The following is a 25,013-nucleotide window of genomic DNA, read 5'->3' as shown; positions in this document are numbered from 1 at the left end:
CAGAGAAATGTTGGCAGATATGCATTGAGTCTCACCAGATCTCAGCCTGTGGGTACCCAGATGATGTTGAACTCCCATCATCCCTGAACTCTGGCCTTGCTAGCTAGGGGTGATGGGAGTTGTAGTTCAACAACATCTGGGGACCCACAGGTTGAGAAAGGCTGCAAGTTTACACTGACTTCTTTAAACTGACTTCTTTAGAACCACCTCCTTTTAGTCTTGGCACTTTCGCTTTCTACTTTCACCCACGCGGTGGCACTGTTGCCTTGCCTTGAAACGCTCCGGCCTCGGTCAAAGGAGCAAAAAACCCGGGCAAGAAAATAAAGAGGACGTACTAGGAAAGGTCTTGGAATTACGTCCACCCTACCCCACACCCCATCGCAAACCCGCACCTCCGAGGGCCGTCGCTACCTTGCAAAGAGGCCCGCGAAGGCACACCCACCCACGAAGCCTCCCTCTCACTCTGCGCCGGTAGGAGGCGCGCAAGAGAGCGCAAAGATGCGGATGGAGACGGAGGCGGATCCCGAAGGCGAGGGAGGCGCTGCCCGCACTGCGAAGCCAGGTAGGTGGGCAGCGGGAGAAAGGAGGTGGGCAGCGGGTGAAAGGAGGGCGCGCCGGGCAGAGGCTTGCTATGCGCCCCCCAGGGAGATGGGGGCCTGGGAGGGAGAGGGCCAGGTGGCGGCGGCGGCAGCAGCAGGAGCAGCAGCAGCCGCCTTTACATACCCCGCACAGTGCACCGGACTGACAGCAGAGCGCGCCAGCCCGGGCTGAAGCTCCCTCCTTCCCCTTCTCCGGTGCAATAGCCTCGCCTGGCCTATGGCAGCCCGCCGGGCCGCGATTGACAAGCCCGGCCAGGGCCGAGGGCCTTACAGAGCCGTCACTTCCTCCTGCTCCGGCGAGGGCTCCTCGGGTGCCTCCCACTCCCTGTTGCTGCTCCGGGTGTCGTTTTCGCGTGAACTCTTTGCAGAGCAAAAGGGAGATACCTCGCCCCCGCCACTGGGGATATGCAGAAAGAGCAAAGGGAAACTTGCAGGATTTGGGGGTGAAAACCTGGGCTGGGCGGGGCGGGGGCGAGAGAGAGGCCCGGCGCGCCCAGATAATGCCTCTCAGCTGGTGGTAAAACATGGCAGGCGCGCCGCCCTTGTTTTCCAAACTGAAACTTTTGCACGCGCTCAGAAGATCGGCGGAGGTCGCGTTTTGCAAGAGGTGTCACATGTGTGGGTTATCTTCCTGCTGATGCTGCGCAAAGCCATCCTGAGTCCAGAGCAGCCTTTCTCAGCCTTGGGTCCGCAGATGGAACAGGCTCCCTCCAAACGTGGTGGGTTCTCCATCCAGAGGAGATTTTTGAGCAGAGGTTGAACGGCATTGGGGTAGGGGAGGGAAGCTGTTCCACCCCCTAAATAAATAAAAAATATTAGTAAAGGTAAAGGGATCCCTGACCATTAGGTCCAGTCGTGGCCAACTCTGGGGTTGCGGTGCTCATCTCGCTTTATTGGCCGAGGGAGCCGGCATACAGCTTCCGGGTCATGTGGCCAGCATGACTAAGCCGCTTCTGGCAAACCAGAGCAGCTCACGGAAATGCTGTTTACCTTCCCGCTGGAGTGGTACCTATTTATCTACTTGCACTTTGATGTGCTTTTGAACTGCTAGGTTGGCAGGAGCAGGGACCGAGCAACGGGAGCTCACCCTGTCACGGGGATTCAAACTGCCAACCTTCTGATCAGCAAGTCCTAGGCTCTGTGGTTTAACCCACAGTGCCACCCGCTAACTGACAAATCGCATCGCAGATAGCTCAGTTCTGCCACACAGCCCAACGTTATAGATCCTGGCTACGCCCATGCTGGATGGCCATCAGTAATGGATGTTTTAGCTGAAGTTCCTTCACTGCAGAGGCTTGGATCAAATTCCATGATTCTTTGACTACAACTCTCATCGTCCCTGGCCCCTGGCCCTGCTAGCTCTAGGGGTGATGGGAGTTGTAGTCTTACAATTGGATTCTGCAACAGGGCTCCCCGTTCTGGTCATTTTGGGAGAGAAGCTTGCATCCAAGGGCAAACTGAAAAAGTAAATAACAAAACAAAAAAATTGGCCCTGGGAAACGGTAAAAAAAGTTTCAGAAGTTAAATTGCTAGGTAGGGTAGGAGGTTGACCTCCAGGACCTCCAGGTTAGACTTTTGAAGAATGTTAGGTGGCCATTGCGCAGCCTGGAAAAACTGCAAATTCTCCATGATTTGTAGGGAAAGTGGTTAGGTTTATTATGCTCTGGAGAGCAGTTTGGGATAAAGGGCCAAGGTACTTTAGAATTAGCTAAGAGCAGTGGCGGAATTTGGGCTTTTATATTTCAGCGGCGCTGAAATTCGGTGCCCTCTCCTGGCTCTCGCCTTCCGTTGTTTGCCATTGTTGCAGTGTCCCCAGTGGCGCCCTCTCAGCTCAGCACCCCCCAGTGCTGACAAACCAGTCCTGCCCCCCCCATCCGTCTCCACTAAGAGCTAGTTTGCCCCTTAACACCTGCCATGTGGAGGCTGCTGTTACCATGTGGTGAGCAGTTTTGAGTACAGTGGCAGGACAGGGCAGACTGCACCATACTGTTTTTATTCATTCATTCATACATACATACATACATACATACATACCCCGCCCATCTGGCTGGGTTTCCGGGCAGCTCTCAACAGAATATTAAAAACATGATAAAACATCAAACATTAAAAACTTCCCTAAACAGGGCTGCCTTCAGATGTCTTCTAAAAGTCAGATAATTGTTTATTTCCTTGACATCTGATGGGAGGGGGTTCCACGGGGCGGGTGCCACTACCGAGAAGGCCCTCTACCTGGTTCTCTGTAACCTCACTTCTCACAGGGAGGGAACTGCCAGAAGGTCCTCTGAGCTGGACCTCAGCTGAACAATGGGGGTGGAGACGCTCCTTCAGGTATACTGAGCCGAGGCCATTTAGGGCTTTAAAGGTCAGCACCAACACTTTGAATGGTGCTCGGAAATGTATTGGGAGCCAATGTAGGTCTTTCAGGACCAGTGTTATATGGTCTCGGCCACTCCCAGTGAACCAGTCTAGCTGTAGAGCTCGAAAACTCACTTTGTCTCTGGTATTTGTAATATGGAGACTGGTATCTTAAGACAGCTTGAATGAAAGACAGGATTTCTTCTAATCCTCCAGTTTGCAGACCTGACCATGGGTGCATATTGGTTTGCTGGGTGGACAGAGCTGACCGCCATGTCCAGGAATGTGTTTTCCTTTAATTGTTGGGTGTTCACAAGAACACTGGATCATAACTCTCTTTCCCCCTCTTTCCCTGAGTTTTTCTATATTCTCACTGGTAACTTGGTTTTCTGCCCTATAGATTTTTCATCATGAGTGTGGACTGGATTGGCTTTGGTTATGCTGCGGTTGTGGCTCTCGGAGGCGCTGCAGGATATATTCGCAAAGGTAAGCACTGGAATTGTAGAATACACACACACAAAAATGGAGTCTTCTTTCCCACTTCTCCTTGGATCACATTCCAGTGGTGTAGAAAGAATCATGTGAAACACTTCAGTTTCCCGTTTAGGGAAGATTTTAATGTTTGATGTTTTATCATCTTTTTAATATTCTGTTGGGGGCTGCCCAGAGTGGCTGGAGAAACCCAGCCAGATGGGCGGGGTATAAATAATAAATTGTTGTTGTTGTTATTTATTAAATGACTAAATAAATAAATATGTAGGGCTGGAGGAGAGGGGGTTACTCCCCTCAGCGCCATCATGATACAAAAGCTCATTTTCTGTCTATACTTTACCAGAGTGTTTGATGTGAGACGAGCCTAGTCATTTAATAATTCTGATTTAGTCTTCAGGTAAGGCCAAAAATCTAGTTAGTTAAGATACTTATGGAATCCAACTTGGGGGACACCCCACCAGATTTTGAGGTTCTGCTGAACCTCAGCCAGACAGCTTGCTTTTCACTTCACTATAAAAAGAAACTAAATTAATACGTGAGCGTTCTCTCCTACCAAAAGTGCTCCTTCTTTTAAAGTATTTTTTTTAAAGATGTCTTTGAATTTATCTTGTATATTAATTTTCTCTCTCACATACATACATAGCACTTTTGCGCAAAACTGGTTTCAAGACTGAAATCCATAAAGCCTTTCAGATTTCAACCAGATCAGAATAAAATCTTAAATCTGGTCTGGTCAGATACATTTTAAATACAGTCATACCTCGGGTTGAAATAGCTTCGTGTTGAGCGTTTTCGGGTTGCGCTCTGCGGCGACCCAGAAGTAACGAAACCTGTTACTTCCAGGTTTCGCCGCTCACACATGCGCAGACGCTCAAAATGACATCACGCAAATGCGCGGAAGCGGCGAATGGTGATCCGCGCAGACGCGGGTTGCATTCGCTTCAGGGTGCGAACGGGGCTCCGGAACGGATCCTGTTCGTATCCAGAGGTACAACTGTAAATGTATTTTAAGTTTACCAAAAACTGACCGTCATATTTCAAAAAGACATTGTAGAAGCATTTCCGTTTCTTTTTCAGTTTTCTGCATATTTCCTTTTTTCCCTCTAAGCTTGATCTATTGTGATATCATTGTTACAGGCAGTAAAATCTCCTTGGCGGCTGGCCTCTTCTTCGGCTTGATGGCTGCTTATGGCGCATATTGGGTAACTCACGACCCCAGAGATATAAAGATATCGTTGTGTAAGTATCTTGCTTTCTGGAAAAGGCAGTGCACGGCAAGTTTAACAGGAAATTGAAATCTTGCTTTGAACGTAGTCATCCTAAAACAAATGATCATAAACTGAAAACAGATAGCCGTAAAATGGGAAGTACCTTTGTAATAGCTGCAGGTATTGACTCAAAATAGTCAGTCACCTCCAGTTTTAACTGCTTCATTTGGCTCCAGGGGGCATTTGGAATTCCAGTGAGTAAATGTAATAGGCTGAGATGAAAGCAGCTCCCATGTTTTCTTTAATGTTAGGAAATGTTTCACATTTGGCAACACTAATCGATGGTTCAGCTCTTCCATGTGCAGAGCTATAATCTATTTACATAGCACCAGGGTGGATTTGATTTAAATCAGATCAGTTTAAATCACGATTTAAATCATGATTTAAATCACTAGTCAGTAAGATTTAAATCATTTTTTTTACAGAAAGGCTCATTCTTGCCGGTATAATCTTAATATTTACAACCAGATGAAGGTTTCATTTTTGGAATAATTAATTTTCAGAGTAGTTTTTACAGTTATATCAAAAATTACTGATTTGGTTATACATAGACAGATAATTATGAAATTATTGTGAGGTTTGATAAGTTAACTGTTTGTATTTGGACAACTTTTCTGCTGTACTTTATTGGAAGGAGAAGAACAATCATTTCCTTAATAACAATTTAACAATTTATTTAACTAAAACACTCATATTATAGCATATTTATCCATGTTTGTTAACTGATGTGGTTAAACATTTTTTGAAAAAACAAATGAACCTCAGACTGAGTTTTAGCACACATGAAAAACTTAAAACAAATCCTTATTTCCTGATGGATAGCCTTTGGACTATAATGTAACTTAAATAGAAAACTATCTTTAGAAAGATTTTTCCTCCAAAAGCATTTTATTTTAAAAATCCAATTAAAATTTTAAATTTCCAATTATAATTTTTAAAAATCCAATTTAAATTAAAAAATCTGATTTTTTTAATTAAGAAAAACTTTGATTTTTATCCACCCTGCATAGCACTCACCTGAGCCTTGCAGAGCTGTGCATCATGAGGATAGAGCAGTCTGGTACCCTCAAGATCTTTGGGACCACAACTTCCATCATCCTTGGTCACTGAGCACGCCCTGTTGTTGTTACGTTTTGTTGTTGTGAACTACCCTGGAAACATGGTTGAAAGGCAGCATTTAAAAACCCATAGAATTAATAATAAGCTAATGCTTGTATGTATATTTGCAGTCACAGCTTTCCTCCTGACAGTTGTAATGGGAGTGAGGTTTAAGAGGACCAAGAAGCTAATGCCAGCTGGAATCATAGCAGGCCTCAGGTAGGTAAATAAAGAGAGAGAGAGTCCCCTTTTTTACTCAGCTGCACTCCTGTCAGCACATACTTGAGAGAGTAAGCATCCTTGAACACTGGGGGACTTACTTCAGAGTAAGTAAGCATAGGATTGTATTGCACACAACTTTAAACCACGGTCAGAGAGCTGCTGGTTGCGAATCTGTCTCTTGATTATAGAACTAGTTTTTAGGTGACAAAAGTTGTGGCAGTTGCATCCAGACTGTCCCTTACACAAGCAGAAAGGGTCCATCTGTGAGGTCATGGCAGAAACTCTTGCCGGAAGAACAGGAGGCGATTTGGGTTGATCCCAACTTTTCCTCCGCAAACACTTTTCCTTCCACACTGTTCCCTTCGGAGCTGGCTTCAGGGAGCAGCAGGATACTGGGGAAAGTTTGCCTCTTGCTGGTTGCAAACCACAGCATTTCATAGTTTTCTGAGACCAAATTCTGTGTGTTCTGTGATTTTGCAGCTACACTGAGGTACATGCTTTTATATTGGAGATACAGTTTCCAATATAGATTTTATATTGGAGATATAGTTTCCTGACCTTTAAAACAAACAAGCAAGTTTCTTGTGTTTTAAAAGTAGGAAGCTAGGATTGAGAGTACATCATCAGTAGACTGAGGGAATGTTCTTTCATATGTGGTCAAAGAGTATTGGGAAATAATCCATCATGAATTGGGGGGGAAAGGTTAAAAGTACTTTTCCCAACCCCCCCCCCACACACACCAGAATCCTTTTTGTTGGGGATAATCCAGATGGAAATTCCCAGTATGCCACTGCTGCTGCCCGTGTTTTGTTAGCCCCAAAATGGAAAACGAGCGAGTTCCCAAATAAAGAGGAATGGCAACTTAAACTGGTGGAATGTGTGCAGCTTGCAGACCTAACATATAGAATAAGAGAACAAGAAGAACAAATGTTTCAAGAAGATTGGAAAAATTTTATTGAATATTTGGGGGGAAATTGCGCTCGAAAACGTGGGCAGCATTAAGATAAATTCAACAGTGTAAATAAGTTTTGAAGGATGTAATACTTTAATGGAATACTGAATAGTTTAGTTTATGTAAAATATGCAGGGATTTATGATAGGCAAAATGAACCATGGAAAGAGAAGAACGGAAGTCTTTGATATTTTAAGGTTGTTTAAATGAGTATTCTAAATTGTAAAACAGAAAATTTAAGAGAGAGATAGAAAGAGACAGAACATCTTCAGTGCCTTGTAAAACTGGGGAGAGGGGTAGGGGGCAGTTTTGGCCAGCCTTTTTTTTTTTTGCTTATCTCTATGATTTGAAGAATAACTAAATGCACTAACTAAATAACCAAATGAATAACATTTGCATAGTTTGTGCAGTTCACAGAATTCAGCTTTTCTGAGCAGGGACTTTGGGTTACCTTGGTGTAGGGTTTTGTTTTTTAAAAAAAGATTAGAGTACACATAGTCCTAGATATGGAAATGTATTTTTCACATCTCAACTGGCAGCATGCTTGCTAATTTCACTCTCTCTCTCTCTCTCTTTTAAACATAGCCTTCTGATGATCTTGAAGCTTGTTCTTCACCTGGTATGAGAGACCAAAGCAGGAAGAAACAGCATTTGTATAATTTTACATGAACAAGCAACAATTCCTTTGTATTTTTCAATGTATATGTAGGAAGATCAAGCACTTTTGGGTTTAATGACTACTGCACAAAAGGCAGTGTTCCTTTTTTTTTTGGATTTGGGGCTACATTCTTTAAGTTGCATTAGTGTTTTCTCTAAGTAGCATTTTCTTGGGCTGTGGTCCTATACCCCTGGGAGCTATTGACCTCAATGGCATTTATTTCTGATTAGAAATGCATACGATTGTTCATAATTTTTGTTGACATCTATGTTCTTGTTTAGACAAGTGATTGACTTGTCCTTTAATGACGATCCTAGTTATTTTTTTTACTTTTTGTGGAGCAATGAGATTTCAGTGATGCCTTACTCTTAACAGTAAGAAGTACACCATCAGAAATAATAGGAATCACAAGAGCATTGAAACTCAGACTCCTGCTCTGTGGCATATGCTTTGAAATTCATCTGCAGCCCTGAATGACAATTTTGCAGACATGGAGATTTACAAAACATGAAACAGAGCATTGCAAACATGCATACATAACAATTTTCATTATATGGATCTTCTTATGTTGTACTGAAGCTCCCTGATTAATAGACATATCTGATGCATATAGAACTAAAAACATTTTTTATTGCCGAAACACAGGAAAGCTTTGTTTCCGTCCAGAAGTCCAGAATATAGAAACTGCCAAAACTGAAATAAAGAAGTTTAATATATTGAAGGCATGTTCTCTTGTCTTAACTGCTGACATTGAAAAACTTCTTGAATTCTTAGGATGATGAGGTATAAGTAACCAGAAGCTTTTGTGATGTTACTACTAGGTAAAGGTAAAAAGGTTAAGTCCAGTCAAAGGCGATGATGGGGTTGCGACGCTCATCTCACTTTCAGGACGAGGGAGCCGACGTTTGTCCACAGACAGCTTTCCGAGTCATGTGACCAGCATGACTAAACCACTTCTGGTGCAATGGGGCACTGACGGAAACCAGAGCACACAGAAAAACTGTTTTCCTTCGTGCCACAGCGGTACCTATTTATCTACTCGCACTAGTGTGCTTTCGAACTGCTAGGTTGGCAGGAGCTGGGACAGAGCAACGGGAGCTCACCCCGTCGTGTGGATTCGAACCACTGACCTTCCGATCGGCAAGCCCAAGAGGCTCAGTGGTTTGGACCACAGCGCCACCCGCGTTACTACTTGGTGTGACTTATGTTCTGTGTCCTTCAAATGTTGTATTGTCACCACTCGGGATTTTTAAGGTGAACTTTGGAAGAGTTCAGAATCAGGCCAAAGTCCTCACCAGTTCATCATCCCGTTGTCACAGTAATCAGCCAGATGCCTATTCGAACCCCCAAAACAGGAACTGAGTGCAAGGACTCTACTCACTTGTGATTCCCAAGTCTGGCATACAGTTTGCCCTAAGTACCATGTATGCATTTCACATATTTCGTTTAATTTTTTTGAAAAAATAATACCATGTGGAGGGATCAGGTCCATGGCACACTGGAAGAGAAGGCTAACCCATTCCCTCTGCTGAGTCTTGATGGAAACCCACTGCCACCTGCCAAAAGATGCTTCCTTCTTTCAACATGGGATGAAGCCTTAACTCCCTTCTCCCTGTTTGTCATGAGCCCAGTCCTGATTTTGCTCTGCTGCAACAGCTGACCTCAGAGCAATAGGGAGACATATTATTCTCTCCAACACTGTCCAGTGTCGCAGCTAAATTTCTGCTCCAGGGTGAAACTTAATTCTGCAGTCCAAACACCTATACAGTACTCAGATTATGATCTGAAAGGAATTGTGCAATTCCTTTCCCTCTTGTGTTTCTTTAACAATTAACCACCCTGTTTCCTTGCTTGACTTAGACACACTATGTTCATTCTCTCCCTCCTCCCCCCACCCGCACAATCATCCCAACCTTTCACCCAGTCAGACACTTGGTTACATAAGTGCCAGGTTGCTAGGCTGATCATTTGGTGCCCCCCCTGCAAAATGTCCCCCTGTGTCCCTTTAACATTCTGTGAACCTTTGCCCAGACTGTGCAGTGCAGGCCTCTGAAACCAAATGCAACCGTTTTGTAGCATCTAAACACAAAATGGCGGAGCATGTTAATTTCTTCACTCTACTTGGTCAGAAGCCCATTGGGTTCAATGGGACTTGCTCCTGATAAGTATAGGAAGGCTGCCTGAGGAGGCTCAGTCATCTAAATGCTATTTACCTCCCATGTTCACTACGTCGGCATGACAATTTACAGTGGCACAATGACACACAGAGCTATTTATAGTGGTCACCAGACATGAGCTTTGCCTGTTTCTTTCTCTCTCTCTCGCTCTCTCTCTCTTCCTCTTTCTCTCACTCTCTCTCTCTTGTGTGTGTAAGTGCCCCCAGATTAATCTCCAGAATCGATAAACAACAGTAAGACAGTCCTTTCTGCATTTGTTCAACAGCTTAATTTTAAACCAGCTATTAAACTGCTGAGTTGTACTCATTGTATCTCCAAGGCCAGAAAAGTTGATAATTAATTCATGCAGTGAGTTTTGCAACTTTTTTTTAAAAAAAGACAACAAACTAACTGGATAGGGTGAAAACAAAGTAAAAAAATTCCTTCCAGTAGCACCTTAGAGACCAACTAAGTTTGTTATTGGTATGAGCTTTCGTGTGCATGCACACTTCTTCAGATACACAGTGTGCATGCACACAAATACTCACACCAATAAAAAACTTAGTTGGTCTCTAAGGTGCTACTGGAAGGAATTTTTTTATTTTGTTTCGACTACGGCAGACCAACATGGCTACCTACCTGTAACTAGAACTATAGATAGGGTCAGCCACTAAAGTCTGGCAGAGCACCCAGTCATTTTCCCACAGACAGAACTTCAGCAGCTACAGTTTTCCATTACCTCATAGTGAATTTTGCAGCTGTTGAAGGCCACATATTTAATAATGTAAGCAGGCGTATTCCATGCATTATACTGAATGCACACAAGGCGGGGAGCATGTCCATGGAACATGTCCGTGCTGCAGGTGGAGTTAGCTCATGTGGTCCTATTAAGCCATGTGCCAAACTCCCAATAGGAAGATTTATGGCTCTAAATCGGGGTGTGAAGCCTGTGGCCTTCCACATGTTGTCAGACTCCAAATACTATCAACCCCCATCCAGCATGGCCAATGAACAGAGATGAGGGGCGTTACAGTCTGACAACTTCTGGAGGGCCATAGGCACAGAAATCACACATCAATACTTTTATTTCTTGTATTTATAAAGTTTGCAACCTACTCAAACATTCCAAGCCGACAGTATTATTGTAGGTCATGTGTAAGGTTGCCAACTCTGGCTGAGTGGCTGAGGTAATTCCAGGATAGAGTTTTCAAACTGAGATTGAATTTCGGCATGTTTCATTACCGAAATGCTGGTTAGAATTCACAGAATTCTTTCACCCCTTTAAACAGTAAACCCTGGGGAGTTACCAAGATAAAGAAGCAGCATAAATTGGAACCTCCTAATGCTCTGGGTAAGTGGGGGAAAGGATAAACACAGGTTAAATGCAGGCCCAGTCTTGTTTGATGACACAAGGCTGACAAATTAACAAGGCTGAGAATTGGGATTCTCTAGTTTAGTAGTCTAAAGCAAGTATATTCCATTACAGGGATTATTATAGTACTTCTCTGAAATGATCAGAGCAGTAATCATTTGCTTTGTGAATATTTCAGTTCTCATACTGTATCATCTATTTGGCTGGAGGGTGAAAAACAAACCCAAGGAGTGGCTCAGTGACTGCTTACCCTGGTATAATACTGTTGTTTTAAACAGATTAGTTCCTTGTTAAGTGCCCATGGCAACTTTGGAAAACAAATAAATGTGGGACAAAAAGAAAGCACTTTTCTTTACAATATTCTACTTCTAAGGCAAATCTACCGATTAAAACTTTTAAAGGCATGGGAGACGTGAAAGTTTTGCATCACAAGTGTAACACTCGTCCTCAGGCCCTTTTTGCAGAGAGGTGAGTGGTGGTCATGTACCCATTGCTGAGAATAGTCCTCTGTTTTGAGGGGCTGGGGAACCTGTGGCTCTCTGTACATCAGCTCTTAACATCTTCCTGACAGTAAGAGCTGTTTGACAGTGGAATTTGCTGCCAAGGAGTGTGGTGGAGTCTCCTTCTTTGGAGGTCTTTAAGCAGAGGCTTGACAACCATATGTCAGGAGTGCTCTGATGGTGTTTCCTGCTTGGCAGGGGGTTGGACTCGATGGCCCTTGTGGTCTCTTCCAACTCTATGATTCTATGATTCTATGATCTCTGACCATCAGCCACATGGGCTAGGCTTCCCTGTTCTATTCAAGGGACTGACCAGTTCAAGCCCTTCAAATATAAAGAACCCTAAGAAAGACGAGTAGGGATCTTGGAGGTGCCCATCAGAAGCTGGCACATGGGCAATGTTTCTCATTTGGCAGCACTCATTGATGGGGCTGTGAGATGTAAGAATCAGGTGCAGTCAAACACAACATGGGTAGAGTAGACATGAAGGTTCTCTCAGTCCTCCAGCCGGAACTTCCTGCTTTCCAGGACTGAGACGAAACTTCCTATGTACAACTTGAGATGGACGTGGCCTCTCCTGAAGTAGAAAGAACCAGAACCACAGGCTGGCGACCATCTTGTCTCTCTCGTCTTTATCGATGCCATCTTAACAACAGCACTACTAAGATGCACCCTTAGCTCCAGGCCAAGAGAAGAAAAAGGGGGCTTTCTCCCATAAGGAGATAGTCACCACATTTAAACTATGTTCTAACCTTTTACGTCTGGGAACCTTTGTGTGAACAGATGATTACTTGTGAGTAAACATTTTATGCTTTACAGAAGACTGTGTAGCAACTTATTTTAGGGAGAATTAAATGGGGGAAATACCAGGAAATATTTACAGAGACTCTAAGGAGTCTGAGCAAGCTATCTGCTGTGTGTGTGTTTAAGAAAGGGGAATGTTAACTCTGCTGATTTTGTTGAACTTGTAAAGACTAGTTGGGATAGGATACCTTAGACAATATATCCTCACCTCCATCCCTAAACATTCCCACAGGGGCTGCCCCTTCTTGTATGGAGCTCAGCTCCCCTGCACTCACCAGAGCCTTGCACAGCTTTGTATTCTCATCATTTCTGACCACTGGCCAAATTGACTCTGCTGGCTGTGACTTGCAGGTTTCCTTTGAACTGTGGGTGGAAGGGAGATGAACACAGCTTTTCTATTCCAGTGTGGACTTTGATTCTCTAGCTGAATTGGGCAGCTTCCAAATCACTTTGCACTTGAGACAGGCCATTTTCTAAAATGCCAAGTTGGAGTCGGAACCGAAATCTGTGATCAGCACATACTGAAGCGTGTAAGATCATGGAAAGTTGGGAGGAAAACCATCTGGGTTGAGATCTAAGCATGCTTACGTGAAATGAGTAGGATTTCCTCCTAAAATCCATGTTTCACAGAGAGATGCATGCTAGCAAACAGTCGTAATAAATACAGCTCAACAGAAAAGAAAGAAATGCATTTTAATTGTTAAGGCAATTATCCTTGTTAATGATTGAGTTACTACATAGTAACAAATTCAGTGCCTGAATAGATTTGTGTCATAGGGCAAGGAAGACAAAGGATAATTTAGTAACATAGTAATAATCACTAACAGTACATATGACTGCCTTTGACATGATTTCTACATTTCTCCTGCTGCTGCTCATCTGAAGACATTCTAAGTGGCACATAACCAGTTGTTTGTTGACCCTGGCAATGTTTTCCAACAATGGACAAAAATGTAATTTAAACATTTTATTCAATTTTTTCGGTATATGAATGCATAAAAATCAAAAGGCTTCTGAGTAATTTGCATAAATCTAACTGGATGTTGGGGTTGATATTATAGTACACAACAACTGATTTCTCAAAATTAGCACACAGCCCTGAAATTCATGCAAAATGTTGTAATTCAATTTTAAGACCTTGTTTGGATCTACCTGGGTTCTCAAGCATCAAAATCATAGACTCCCCACATGTTTAGCATAAATCCTGATTAATGTAATTGAACTACTTTTGCCACCAGCAAGTTATATCTCTGAGCTAATACTGAAAGAACATACTTTTAGTCTGGATTGAGCGGCATGAAGGGTCTATATAACCCCATCATTTTCTTATCCCAAACTGGTTTGGACATTATTATTACCCATGATTATGCCAGGTTTCTGAAAGCATGCCCCCTTACCAGAATGGATTTAAAAGTTGAGTTAGATGTGGGAGTAACTTTTCACAGAATTTGTAATAAAATATCAAGGTGGCTGACAAAAAGTTAGCGAAGGTGTATGTGGAGAAGCAGTATAAATCAAGAAAAATAAGGCCACTGTTTGCAGTGATTGTCGTAGCTGAAGTGCTCAGAAGTTGAAAATCTTCCTGATCTGTACAATATACTTTTCATCAAATGGGGGCTTCCTCTGGCTGCCAGGCTGCAAGAATTTCTTAATTGTGGGGATGTTGCTTACTCTTGTCTTGAAGGCCTAGATGAAAAAACAAGAATCTCCTCTAAGAATAAGGAAAAACTTCCCAACATAGATGGGCTTACATTTGAGAAAAAGACCCCATCCATCAGCTTCAAATGTTTGCTTCCCTCTTCCCTCCCCATTCCATTTTCCTTTTGAATCATTGTGAACTTTGGGCAGGGGTTTTGAAAATGTTATATGTTTCCACATGCATTATTATTGCTGTTGTTTCTAGACATGTACAGTGGTACCTCGGGATGCGAACGGGCTCTGTTCCAGAGCCCCGTTCGCATCCTGAACAGAAAGTAAGACGCAACAGCACGTCTGCGCATGCGCGTGTCGCGTTTCGCAGCTTCCGTGCATGCGCGTCTGCGCATATGCAAGCGGCAAAACCCAGAAGTAACGTGCTCCGTTCATTCCGGGTCGCTGTGGAGCGCAACCTGAAAATACTTATCCTGAAGCGTATTTAACCCGAGGTATGACTGTACTGAAAATGGAATTCTTTGATTGTCAAATTCTGAGTGGTTGAAATAAAGTTTTAAGCACTATTATGACATGCGAGTTTTGAAAAGCAACCAATCTGCTTAATAATAAGCAGGGGCATATTTTTACAAGCATTGTAAAAGTATTCAGAGATAATTATAAACATGAGTGGAAGAATGCATCTATGGAAAAAGATCTGTGGTCCCATGGTGTTGAATCCACATGTGAAATCTGAACTTTATAGTCTTTCTACAAGGCCCCCCCCCAGCTTTATAATCCGGTGAGCCTTTTTTGGTCAGGTTGTCTTGTAATGCATCAAACTAAGGCAATTCTAGCCAGGAGACGAAGCACTTTTACCATCAAGCAAAGTAGATGCAGAAGTCTAGATGCCTGCTCCACAGAAACTTCCAGATACCTGACATAAGGACATAAGACATATCCCCCAGATGGCCACTTGGACTTGCTCTCATACACCACCATAATCACCATCATATAGATGCTAAGTGCGGCACACTCCTATGACTGAAGTTTATCCAGTTGCTGTATTTGCACTCTGTGAATACACACAGTCTTACAGTTTCCGTTCCATCTCATTTCTCAGAACATGTCCTAGTTCACTCACTTGAAGCAGAGGAAAGGCAGAAAGAACATCAGGCTTCATCTCTTCGACCATCAGAATAGCTTCAAGCAGATGGACATCTGCCCAGCTGAACTTCCCACCAACAAGGAAATCTTGTCCATGATCTTTTAGAACCTGTGGCATACAAAGAAATATAAGTCAGTGTTGAGGGTTTGTAGACCCCTGGCTCAGACTGGGCAACAGAGGCTCCTTGTGGATTATTTCTGCTTCTTTTGTGTTTCAGACATGTAAGGCTGAGAGACAGGCAGGGACTGTCCCATGAGAGTAGCCACTTGGCTTTTTCGTTCAAATATACATTTTACACACCTGCATGTATCCCATTGAATAACACCGAAAGGCCCTCATTGCTGTGATCCTCTGCTCGGTAGCATTGGAACTTGACATCGGGAGTGGGAAACCACATATTTGCTGGACTCCAGCTCCCATCAGCCATAGCCAGCATGGCCAATGGTCAGGAATTAGGAGAGTTGTAGTCCAAAAAGAAATGTTGGTAGACTTGTAGGTTTATTATTCCACATTTAAGTGCTGCTGCAGAATTTTGCTACTGCTATAGATGGTTCTCCCCATACACCTTCAGCAGTTAAGATCGAACTGCATATTCTATGTTGCTACCTGACAATCCCTTACCTTTTCATAAACTGGGAAGTATCTGGTTGTGGCCCTCTCAAAAATTAGGCTGGTCTGCTTTTCTTTGTTCTCAGGGGGCTGGAAAGGGAGCGTCATTATCATCCCCATCAGATCAGTTGTTCCTTCCACGTACATGTCAATCCTGAAAGAAGCCATCAGCACAGTTACTTTCATTTTTTATGTTTCTTCTTCTTGTTGTTGTTGTTGCTGTCAATCAAAGTACAAGAAAATCAAAATATAATTACAGCATATGATACATTCCAAAATTAGCAATACATTAACCATATAATGCATACAGTAAATAAAAAATAGAAACAGATTCAATGATGCTGTTTATCCAAACAGAAAAATATATATAATTACTTATGTGACTTTCACCATTCCTAAATTTATATGCAGGTGAAAAATCATGACCAGCTCTAATACATTTCAGCAGCCATGTGGAAGGACATAGATTTGTGCAACCAGTCAGTTGCAACCCAGCATGCATGGTGGGATCTTTTACACATGTATGGAAGGTTAGCAGGCATGGTGCATGATGTGTTTGGTATTATCATGTTATTAGGCAGTTTCCCTCCCCAAGGAGCTTTAGTCTAAATGTTCTTGTAAGAATCACATTGTGACATATAGCTCTGGGAATATAGAGATGCATAAACAGAAAGATGATTGAATGTTTGCAGTTCAGGGCAGACATTCCGTGTTTTCAGCTTCTGTCAAGAGCTGGCTTTCTATTCAAAAATAAACCTAGAGTGAATTCTACATGTTCATAAGTACAGTGCTCTCTCCTTCAGGTCCTTCCCGTAGAGGTTGTGCTTTGCTGCGATGTAGTTGAGAATAGCTCGCGTCTGCACCATCTTCATGCCATCTATTTCCACCATGGGCACTTGCTGAAACAGGAGCTGTCCATCTTTAAAGGAGAAAAAGATGGGGGTGAATGATTCAGTTCTCACAAACTTAGTATTTCAGATTGTTTCAGCCTGCCTTCTTTGAAAGTTAAAACTGAAGTATTGCAGTCTCTAATAAGGATCACATCTCGGTAGAGCAGCTTTCTTTAGGAAAATGTGGCTCCCCATTGGTTTCTATGATTCAAATAGAGATGCAAAAAGACATCATTTTCCATTCCAGCCTGTATTCATTCCATACACTGTTCCTATTCATCATTCATTTCTCTCTCCATTGTAATGGGTTTTAAAAAGATTTTTTGTTGAAAATTTTCGAGATACAATACAATAAAAAGCAAACTAATAAAAAAGAGGAAGCAAAAGGAAAACAAAATGACAAAGACAAAGACAAAGAAAGAAAAAGAAAGAAAGAAAGAAAGAAAGAAAGAAAGAAAGAGAAAGAAAGAAAGAGAAAGGAAGAAAGAGAGAGAGAGAGAAAGAAAGAAAGAAAAAAGAGAAAGAAAGAAAGAAAGAAAGAAAGAAAGAAAGAAAGAAAGAAAGAAAGAAAGAAAGAATACAAAGCCCTCTTTAGGTGGATCTTAATCTTTATCTCACACAAAAGTGGATGGACCATCCCATCTCTCACCTGGGGACCCTCCTTTCCCTGCCTCTCACGCAGGATCATTCATCAGCAATCCATTACTTTCCCACTGTGATAAAATTATGTAACTTACAGAATTAGTTACATAGCTTACATTGGTGTTACGTTACGTCATCCCATTCATTTTGGTGCAACCTAAACTCAACACAAATGGGGCATTTGTAAGTACTTTCAAACTGTTTTCAATGTTGTGTTTTAATATTGCAACCCCCTCTTTGGGGCCATAAGGTGAAGAACGGGCGGGAAATAAATAAATATCAATTATGTGTCATTTGCGGACAGAAAGAAACAACAGTGAATCCCAGTCATATTAAGCGGATTGATTTCCATTCTGGACATGGGTAAATACTCCAAGCTGGCAATTTCTGCTCCCACTTCCATTTCTGTTGAAATTCTATGACATCCCCAAATCCAAATTCCTTTGTGTTTTTCCTGTGCAAGCGAAAACCAAACCATTTTTTTTTTACCCATGAAAATAACAGTATTTGTAGACTCTGATGTGGATCCCAACACTAAGTGGTCTCTGAGGTTTTCATTTAAAGAATCAGTCCCATGTAGAGAATACCTTCACCCATAGACTTACTCTTCCGTAATTTTTCCAAGTCTTCATTTGTTTCAATAAATTGTTCTTCAAACTGAAACAGAGCAGAACAAACAGAATCATGTTTGCTTTTCATGTCGTAATTGTTTTGAGAGAAATAGATGCTTGTCATTTTCCTTGATTTTAAAAGCACCTGGAGCTTGGGGGACTGTTTTGAAAACCTGCAAAATGTGTGGTGTAGTGGTTAGGAGTGGTAGTCACGTAATCTGGGGAACCGGGTTCGCGTCTCCGCTCCTCCACATGCAGCTGCTGGGTGACCTTGGGCCAGTCACACTTCTTTGAAGTCTCTCAGCCCCACTCACCTCACAGAGTGTTTGTTGTGGGGGAGGAAGGGAAAGGAGATTGTTAGCCACTTTGAGACTCCTGAAGGGGAGTGAAAGGCGGGATATCAAATCCAAAAAAATAAAAAAAAAATACAGCCATTAAATTCCTTTTCCCCTGCCTCACTGCTGTATCCTCGTATTGATTCATATTACAAAATGGATGGTTGGGATGAAAAGGGCCCCTTTGTCTTGGTAGAAATCATGTGCTTGGTCAGTATACAATGCAGAGTTTCTTTCCTATGTTTATTTTCAGCGTGCCACACCATTCATATGATTCTATTGCTTGAAAGGACTTCAAAAGACAAACCGTCCAACCCACTGAAATGAGATCATGTTGAAGATTCTGAATCATTCCCAGAGACACATTTGTCTTGGCCTTCCCTCTGTAGCTGGAGAGTGGGATCCCTCTCTCTTACATATAGCATTTTCTATTATGCCAAAAATAAATTTTTATATATTCTAAAATACACCCACAGGTTCTCTGTTTTTGAAATATACTCGGAGTCGAGAGTGGATTTCATGCTCTTTATTCAGCTCATAGTGGTGAGGAGGAATAGAAGTTCCCCCAGAATGTCTGCTTTATATACATTATTTACACAATGGGCCCCACGTGATTGGCTAATTCCGGGATTCTCCTGTAGGCCAATCAGGTTGTGGATTCACTTTCACCTGGAGATGGATTGGGTGGCTCCTGTGGACCAATCAGACTGCTGCATTCTGAATCCTATTGTTCTAGGACCAATCAGACTGCTGCATTTTGGATCCTATTCAACAGGTCTGCATGCATTTCTCTGAACTATATGGCTGATTAGATGACCTATATTCACTTGCCTGGGAGTACAGCCCACCAAACTCATTGGGATTCCCATTTAAGTCAACATGTATAGGATTGCGCTGTATGACTGAAAACAAACAACTGTCCCTTGAATTGGCAGCCAAATAGTTTTATTACTTGGGATAGAGATTTTCCTATGCAGCTAGGGTTGCCATACGTCTGGGGAAACCTGGACATGTCCTCTTTTGGAGGGCCGACATGCCTGTCCAGGCGGATTTTTACATTTTACAGGAAATGTCCGAGTTTTGGGTGGAAGAAGGCTTGGGCTTGGACTGCTCTGCATGCTGTGGCCGCTGCCAGCCTGAGCTGAGGACTAAGAGGTGCATGGGTATGGCAACAGCCCCAACTCAGACTGGCAGTGGCTCGGGCTGTCCTCCTTTTTGCTCTTCAAGATATGGCAACCCTAGATTAACATCAGAGTCTTGTGGCATCTTAAAGCTGCCTAGAGTGGCTGGGGCAACCCAGTCAGATGATCGGCATATAAACAACAACAACAACTAATAATAATAATAATAATAATAATAATAATAATAATTTTAGTATGGCATAATTTTTCATGGACTACAGTCCACTTCATAAGATGCTTAAAACATTCTCCTGAGTTGCAGTAGAAGTGTATGTGTTTGTGTATACAGACACACAAACATACAGAGAGAATTGTGTTGATAGCACAACATACTGCACATATATTCAGCTGTGTGTGCAAAAGAGGCCATTCATCTTAACTATTGCTAGTTCATTCATCCAGCATTGCCTCCCAGCTTTTATGGTCACACAAACCTCCACTCCAGCTGCTGCAAGGAGCCAGCGTATAGATTCCATCTTCCCTCTCCCTCGGACATAGTGCAACTTGGGTTTCCCAGCCATCTTTTCAGCCTTCTACTTTGTCAAGTACTGCACAACTGGGTTTCGCAGTAGAACAATGTTATGGACTGTCCTAAAATGGAAGATACAGAAAACTGGGGATCAAACAGACAGAACGTTGGAAGTGTTGGGATACAACTCTGGTTGTATTGGAGGCTGGTGGGTCTGCACGGGGAGAAAGAAGATAGAGAAGAAACCTCATGGCTTCCTAGATTGTACTTTAACATGTGCTGACCTTTCCTCAGGTGCTAGACTGATGCACTCACTCTAGCTGACCTCATTTCCTATGGCCCCCACTCTTATCTTGAGAGAGGAGACATTGTTATGTTTCTCTTGCTGAGAACAAAGAGCAGGCATGGCGCTCTTTTTCTCCCTCCACTTTAGTTAGCTAAAACTAGGATCTTTTCTATCAAGTATTTTTCGCTCTATAAGACGCACCAGTCCACAAGACGCACCTAGTTTTTGGAGGAGGAAAACAAGGGAAAAAATATTCTGAATCTCAGAAGCCAGAACAGCAAGAGGGATCGCTGCGCAGCGAAAGCAGTAATCCCTCTTGCTGTTCTGGCTTCTGGTATAGCTGCGCAGCCTGCATTCACTCCATAAGACGCACACACATTTCCCCTTACTTTTTAGGAGGGAAAAAGTGAGTCTTATAGAGCAAAAAATACGGTATTTCCTTTAATAAACCTGTCTTTCCTAAACTCAGAGCCTCAGTGTGATTGCATCAAGGGTAAGACATGCTCCTCATTGTTAAGCTCAGCTTTTAATGATCATGCACTTCAACTCCGTCTCCCATCGTTCAGCAGGTAGACTGCTCTGACTTTGTGCTGGGCGACAGTTTTATCTGTTGAATTTCCACCTCTCATACAGTTGTTAAAGGCACAAAGCGTACAGTTATCTATCTTTCAGGCCTTGGAAATAGAATGGGGATGTATGACTGCGCAGATCTGAGCAGCGTAAAACTGATCTGTTGAACAAGCACACATAGAATCATAGAATCTTAGAATTGGAAGGGACCACTAGGATCATCTAGTCCAGCCCCCTAAAATGCAGGAATCTTTTGCCCAACATGAGTCTGGAACCCATAACCCTGAGATTTAGAGCCTCATGCTCTACCCACTGAGCTATCCCAGACCCTCTCTGCTTCTCAGCAGTTTCTTTGTTGAGTTTGGATCTTTCTCTCAGATCAGATACACAGAGTGAACTATGCCACCAACCCAAGTTCTTATAGCTGCTCCCTCTCTGAGAGGGCCAGAATTGATCTCAGAGGCTTGCAGTTGATGATGAACTGCCCCGAGACCTCCAGGTATAGGGCGGTAAATAAATGCAATAAAGAAATAATAATGGTGATGATGATCTGTTAAATACAATCTGGATTTTAGTATGCTGCAGCATGACCTTGCAATTAAGTTAACCATTTACCTTAAGTACGGGTTTACGTACCCTGAACCATTTGATAGTGATAGCTGTTGCAACCAGAGCTGCCAACTTCTGAACTGAACACAAAAAGAGTTCTGCTGGATTAGGTCAATGGCCAGTATCTTGTTCTACAGCGGCTAGCCAGATGTCTATGAGAAGCTTGCAAGCAGAACCTGGGGAAAAACAGTACTCTCCCCTTGTATTGTTTCCAGTAACTGGTATTCAGAAACAGGCTGCCTATGACAGTGGAGGTAGAATTACCTCTGTGTGATCAGGCTGTGGAATTCCTCTTGAGCTCACCTTTGCTTATTACATTGCCTGAACTATTGCCTCTGTGTGACCTGACCTTGGACTGTCTCTTGACCTTGACCTTGCCTGAATTACTAGCTGGGTGTCCAGTACCTGGACTGCTTTGTGGCCTAATTATGGACCCTTTCCAGCTGGGAGACCTGGCTTGGAACTCTCCCAGTCTTCAGCTTCATTGAATGTCCTCAAGTTCCAGCATTATGAGTGTGTGTGTGTGTGTGTGACTCCTCTATCCACTTTCTCTACACCATGCATAATTTTATATATGTCTATCATAATTTTATACACCTCCATTTGCTCCTGTAGCTGTGCCTTTAATGGTCACTTGATGTCCTATAATAGTACTACTCTCCTCTGCCTTGTATCCTGGAGTACTGTATCCAGTTATGGACACCACAGTTTAAGAAGGTTATTGACAAGCTGAAACGTGTGCAGAGGAGGGTGGACAAGTTGATACAGGATCTAGAAAGGAAGCCTTATGAGCAGGCATAGGCAAACTCAGCCCTCCAGATGTTTTGGGACTACAACTCCCATCATCCCTAGCTAACAGGACCAGTGGTCGGGGATGATGGGCGTTGTAGTCCCAAAACATCTGGAGGGCCAAGTTTGCCTATGCCTGCTTATGAGGAACAGTTGAGAGAGCTAGGTATGTTTAGCCTGGAAAAGAGAAGACTGAGAGCCCTTCAAATACCTGAAGGGCTGCCACATGGAAGATGGAGCAAAATGTGCCCAAGGCCCTATAAACTAGGGATTGTCATTTGATATAGCATGCCTGTTCATTCAGCTTTCATTCAATCTTGAACCCCTCCCGGTTCACTACAGTTTCAGCATTTTGTTGTTCTTGCCGTTTGCTGTGCAGCAGGGCTTGTAATCCATTTAGAAATGTTTGAGCCAACTTATGTAACAAGGAGGTGTCCGCTTACGAAATCAGCTAGGTTCTGTAACCTGACTTCTCTGACTCATATCAGATGTGCATATATACTGCATGGGTTGCAATGTGAATATGCAGAATACTGTCTTGATACATTCCCCTTTCGTTTCCCCGCAACCTGCTGGCTGAGTGTGTTCAATGTGTTTGGTCCTTCGTGTTTTCTGCTTTGGGTTCAAAAGAGCACTTGCCATTCTTGTTGGAAGTGGTCTAGACACCTCAGTTTATTACAGCTAGCCGGGGGGGGGGCTATAGTTGTGGTGACTATAGCCCCTCTGGACAGCAATAATGTGGGAGCACTGGGGAAACCTTGCAGAACAAACTCAAGCTGAATAAACCCAACCCGAATGCACTATTATTGTGTCAGAACATGCTGCAGAATACAGCCACAAAAAACCACCAGCAGTCTGGAGGGGTCTCTTGTCTCCCAGGTCCTAGTCCAACACTTCAATCGCTACACCACACTGAAAGGTGTTTGTAAGAGAGGATTTAAAAAAAAAACATAAAGGGAGGGAACACATTCTTTCCCCATAGATTTGTAGCTTGGACAGAACTATCCATTTGGTAATATGTATGTGTGAATTGAAAACTGCGCACTTCCTAATTTGAGAAGAAATTAAAAACAGCAAATAGAACTTCTGAAACAATTGGTTTCCTTAAGGGTCATGGAAGGAAAATTTCCCCTCCTCCTCCTAGCAGCCATCTGAGACTCCCCAAACGGTTTCCAGGAAAAAGTCGTCCCTAACCGCTCCCCCTCTCTCTTGGCATATTTATTTATTTATTTATTTATTTATTTATTTACGGCTATTAGCCCATAAAATATGTACAATATGTACAATAGTAATATGCATATTACTATTGTCAGCTTGTTCTTGTAGCAGTTGGTAAATTGTTCCAATCAAATCTCTGCGAAGCCCGCCTCACTTTCTTCCCTGCAACATACCACAAAACCCCAGAATAGTGGACCTTGCTTACTTTATCCAGCTTCTTCTCTGTTCCTCTTTTTTCCCCTCTCTGCCCCTCCCAACACCCTTCACAGCTCAGTAAAAGAAACTCCGGTGATCCAACGTCTAAGTTTGCAGTTATTTCCCAGCCACGATATATTCCCTATCAAAGCTGCCTATCCAATTTGCTTATCCAGCTAGTTTTAATTCTTGCTAACATTTGCTTTCACCTTTTTAGATTCTACTTCTCGACTCTCTAAAATCCCTCTTTCCCCTTTCCCCAGCACAGCAAGCTAGCAACATGCAAACTTTGGCAGATGTCAAGTTTATTTTAAACAGCTGAACTACTGGCCCCATTTCCCCGCCCCTCCAGCCCTCGTTTACATGGCAGGAAAGCAGCGTCTGATCCTGAACTGTTACTTCCAAGCTTCTTGTTTTGACTTCCCTTCCACCCACTGTACTGTAGTTTCTGCACTCTGCTTTCCTTTTCTTTCCCTCCACGCTTTAAAATCCCACCGTCCTGCTTTCGAAAAGAAAAAAAAAAGCCCTTGTTCTCCTTTGCTCATCTCTACTGCAGCTAATGTCTCCTAAAGTGGATTTTTTAAAAAAATGCAAATCTGTCACCTTTGCTGCACTTCTCCCTGGTTTAAATTACTTCCCACATAGCTGAGTGCAGAAAGCAAAACACTTCACATTTTCTAGTACTAACCTCCAAACCTGAATCCCCTTCCAGGGTCTAGGCAAAGAAACTGAGCTTCAAAAGGCTTTGTTTGGTTTGGTTTTGGTTTTTGTTCCACCTTCTCTGAAGATTTGCACGGGGGTAGGGGGTTATCCTGTGCCAAAAGCACAACGCCTGCTGCACAGATCCAATCAGCTTTGCCTGAGTTGCCCACAACTTTCTGACACTTGAGTCTCTCTCGCCCACCCTTGCAGACGGGGAGGAGGAAATCTCTGCAGCGTCAGGACTCAGCTGTACAGAAGTCCTATAAAATTCCTGAGGCGTGGCTCCGCTCTGAACAGAGAATATTCTGGAGACTAGTTTATTGTGGACAGAGTTCACTTCATCAGACACATTCTATGTTATCCTCGTGTGTGTGTGTGTGTGTGTGTGTGTGTTATAGTTTGTTTGTGTGTGTGTGTGTGTGTTATAGTTTGTTTGTTTGTTTGTGTGTGTGTGTGTGTGTGTGTAAAAAAGATAAAAATTGAAATGCTCATACGCAGTACTATTTTTGTAGAAAAACAGGTGCCAGAGCTCACCGTAAACTTCCCCCCATGTTCTCTTAGAAGGAGGTTGGCACCCAACTGAGAGATGCTGGAACTGAGTTCTAGCAAGTTCTGGCTGGGGAAAAAAGCCCTG

At 43.0% G+C, this 25,013-nt stretch overlaps 2 protein-coding genes across 3 annotated transcripts; one reads left to right on the top strand and one right to left on the bottom strand.

Moving 5' to 3' along the window:
* Nucleotides 1-342: 342 nt before the first annotated feature.
* On the top strand, nucleotides 343-8,365 carry TMEM14A (transmembrane protein 14A). 2 transcript variants are annotated; one of them, XM_083607511.1, is made up of 5 exons: nucleotides 343-562; nucleotides 3,355-3,440; nucleotides 4,584-4,685; nucleotides 5,944-6,031; nucleotides 7,572-8,365. In XM_083607511.1, the coding sequence occupies exons 2-5, from the start codon at nucleotides 3,365-3,367 to the stop codon at nucleotides 7,609-7,611; spliced, it is 306 nt and encodes a 101-aa protein (XP_083463637.1). In that variant the 5' UTR covers nucleotides 343-562; nucleotides 3,355-3,364; the 3' UTR covers nucleotides 7,612-8,365. The 2 variants fall into 2 exon arrangements, with proteins under 2 accessions (XP_083463637.1, XP_083463638.1); XM_083607512.1 differs by lacking the exon at nucleotides 343-562 and adding an exon at nucleotides 1,097-1,318.
* A 4,785-nt stretch (nucleotides 8,366-13,150) lies between these two features.
* LOC310759761 (glutathione S-transferase-like) lies at nucleotides 13,151-24,586 on the bottom strand. Its single transcript, XM_083607460.1, has 7 exons — nucleotides 24,366-24,586; nucleotides 19,976-20,132; nucleotides 18,020-18,071; nucleotides 16,669-16,801; nucleotides 15,895-16,036; nucleotides 15,250-15,381; nucleotides 13,151-14,162 (listed from the first exon to the last, which is right to left on the bottom strand). The coding sequence occupies exons 2-7, from the start codon at nucleotides 20,060-20,062 to the stop codon at nucleotides 14,040-14,042; spliced, it is 669 nt and encodes a 222-aa protein (XP_083463586.1). The 5' UTR covers nucleotides 20,063-20,132; nucleotides 24,366-24,586; the 3' UTR covers nucleotides 13,151-14,039.
* Between the last annotated feature and the right edge of the window lie 427 nt (nucleotides 24,587-25,013).

Source organism: Podarcis filfolensis (assembly GCF_964270895.1).
Source record: "Podarcis filfolensis genome assembly, chromosome: 3".
Classification (NCBI taxonomy): domain Eukaryota; kingdom Metazoa; phylum Chordata; class Lepidosauria; order Squamata; family Lacertidae; genus Podarcis; species Podarcis filfolensis.
Note: the sequence above shows the minus strand (reverse complement) of the source record. Positions and strands in the feature narration are given on the sequence as shown.

What these genes read in the sequence shown, in the direction of transcription:
- TMEM14A (XM_083607511.1), top strand. Translation starts at nt 3,365, where the DNA reads ATGAGTGTGGACTGGATTGGCTTTGGTTATGCTGCGGTTGTGGCTCTC. An exon ending in TGCAGGATATATTCGCAAAG is followed by an intron (nt 3,441 to 4,583) that starts GTAAGCACTGGA and finishes TCATTGTTACAG; the next exon opens with GCAGTAAAATCTCCTTGGCG. An exon ending in GGAATCATAGCAGGCCTCAG is followed by an intron (nt 6,032 to 7,571) that starts GTAGGTAAATAA and finishes TTTTAAACATAG; the next exon opens with CCTTCTGATGATCTTGAAGC.
- LOC310759761 (XM_083607460.1), bottom strand. Translation starts at nt 20,062, where the DNA reads ATGGCTGGGAAACCCAAGTTGCACTATGTCCGAGGGAGAGGGAAGATG. An exon ending in CTTGGAAAAATTACGGAAGA is followed by an intron (nt 16,802 to 18,019) that starts GTAAGTCTATGG and finishes TCTCCTTTAAAG; the next exon opens with ATGGACAGCTCCTGTTTCAG. An exon ending in ACTTCCCAGTTTATGAAAAG is followed by an intron (nt 15,382 to 15,894) that starts GTAAGGGATTGT and finishes TGTATGCCACAG; the next exon opens with GTTCTAAAAGATCATGGACA.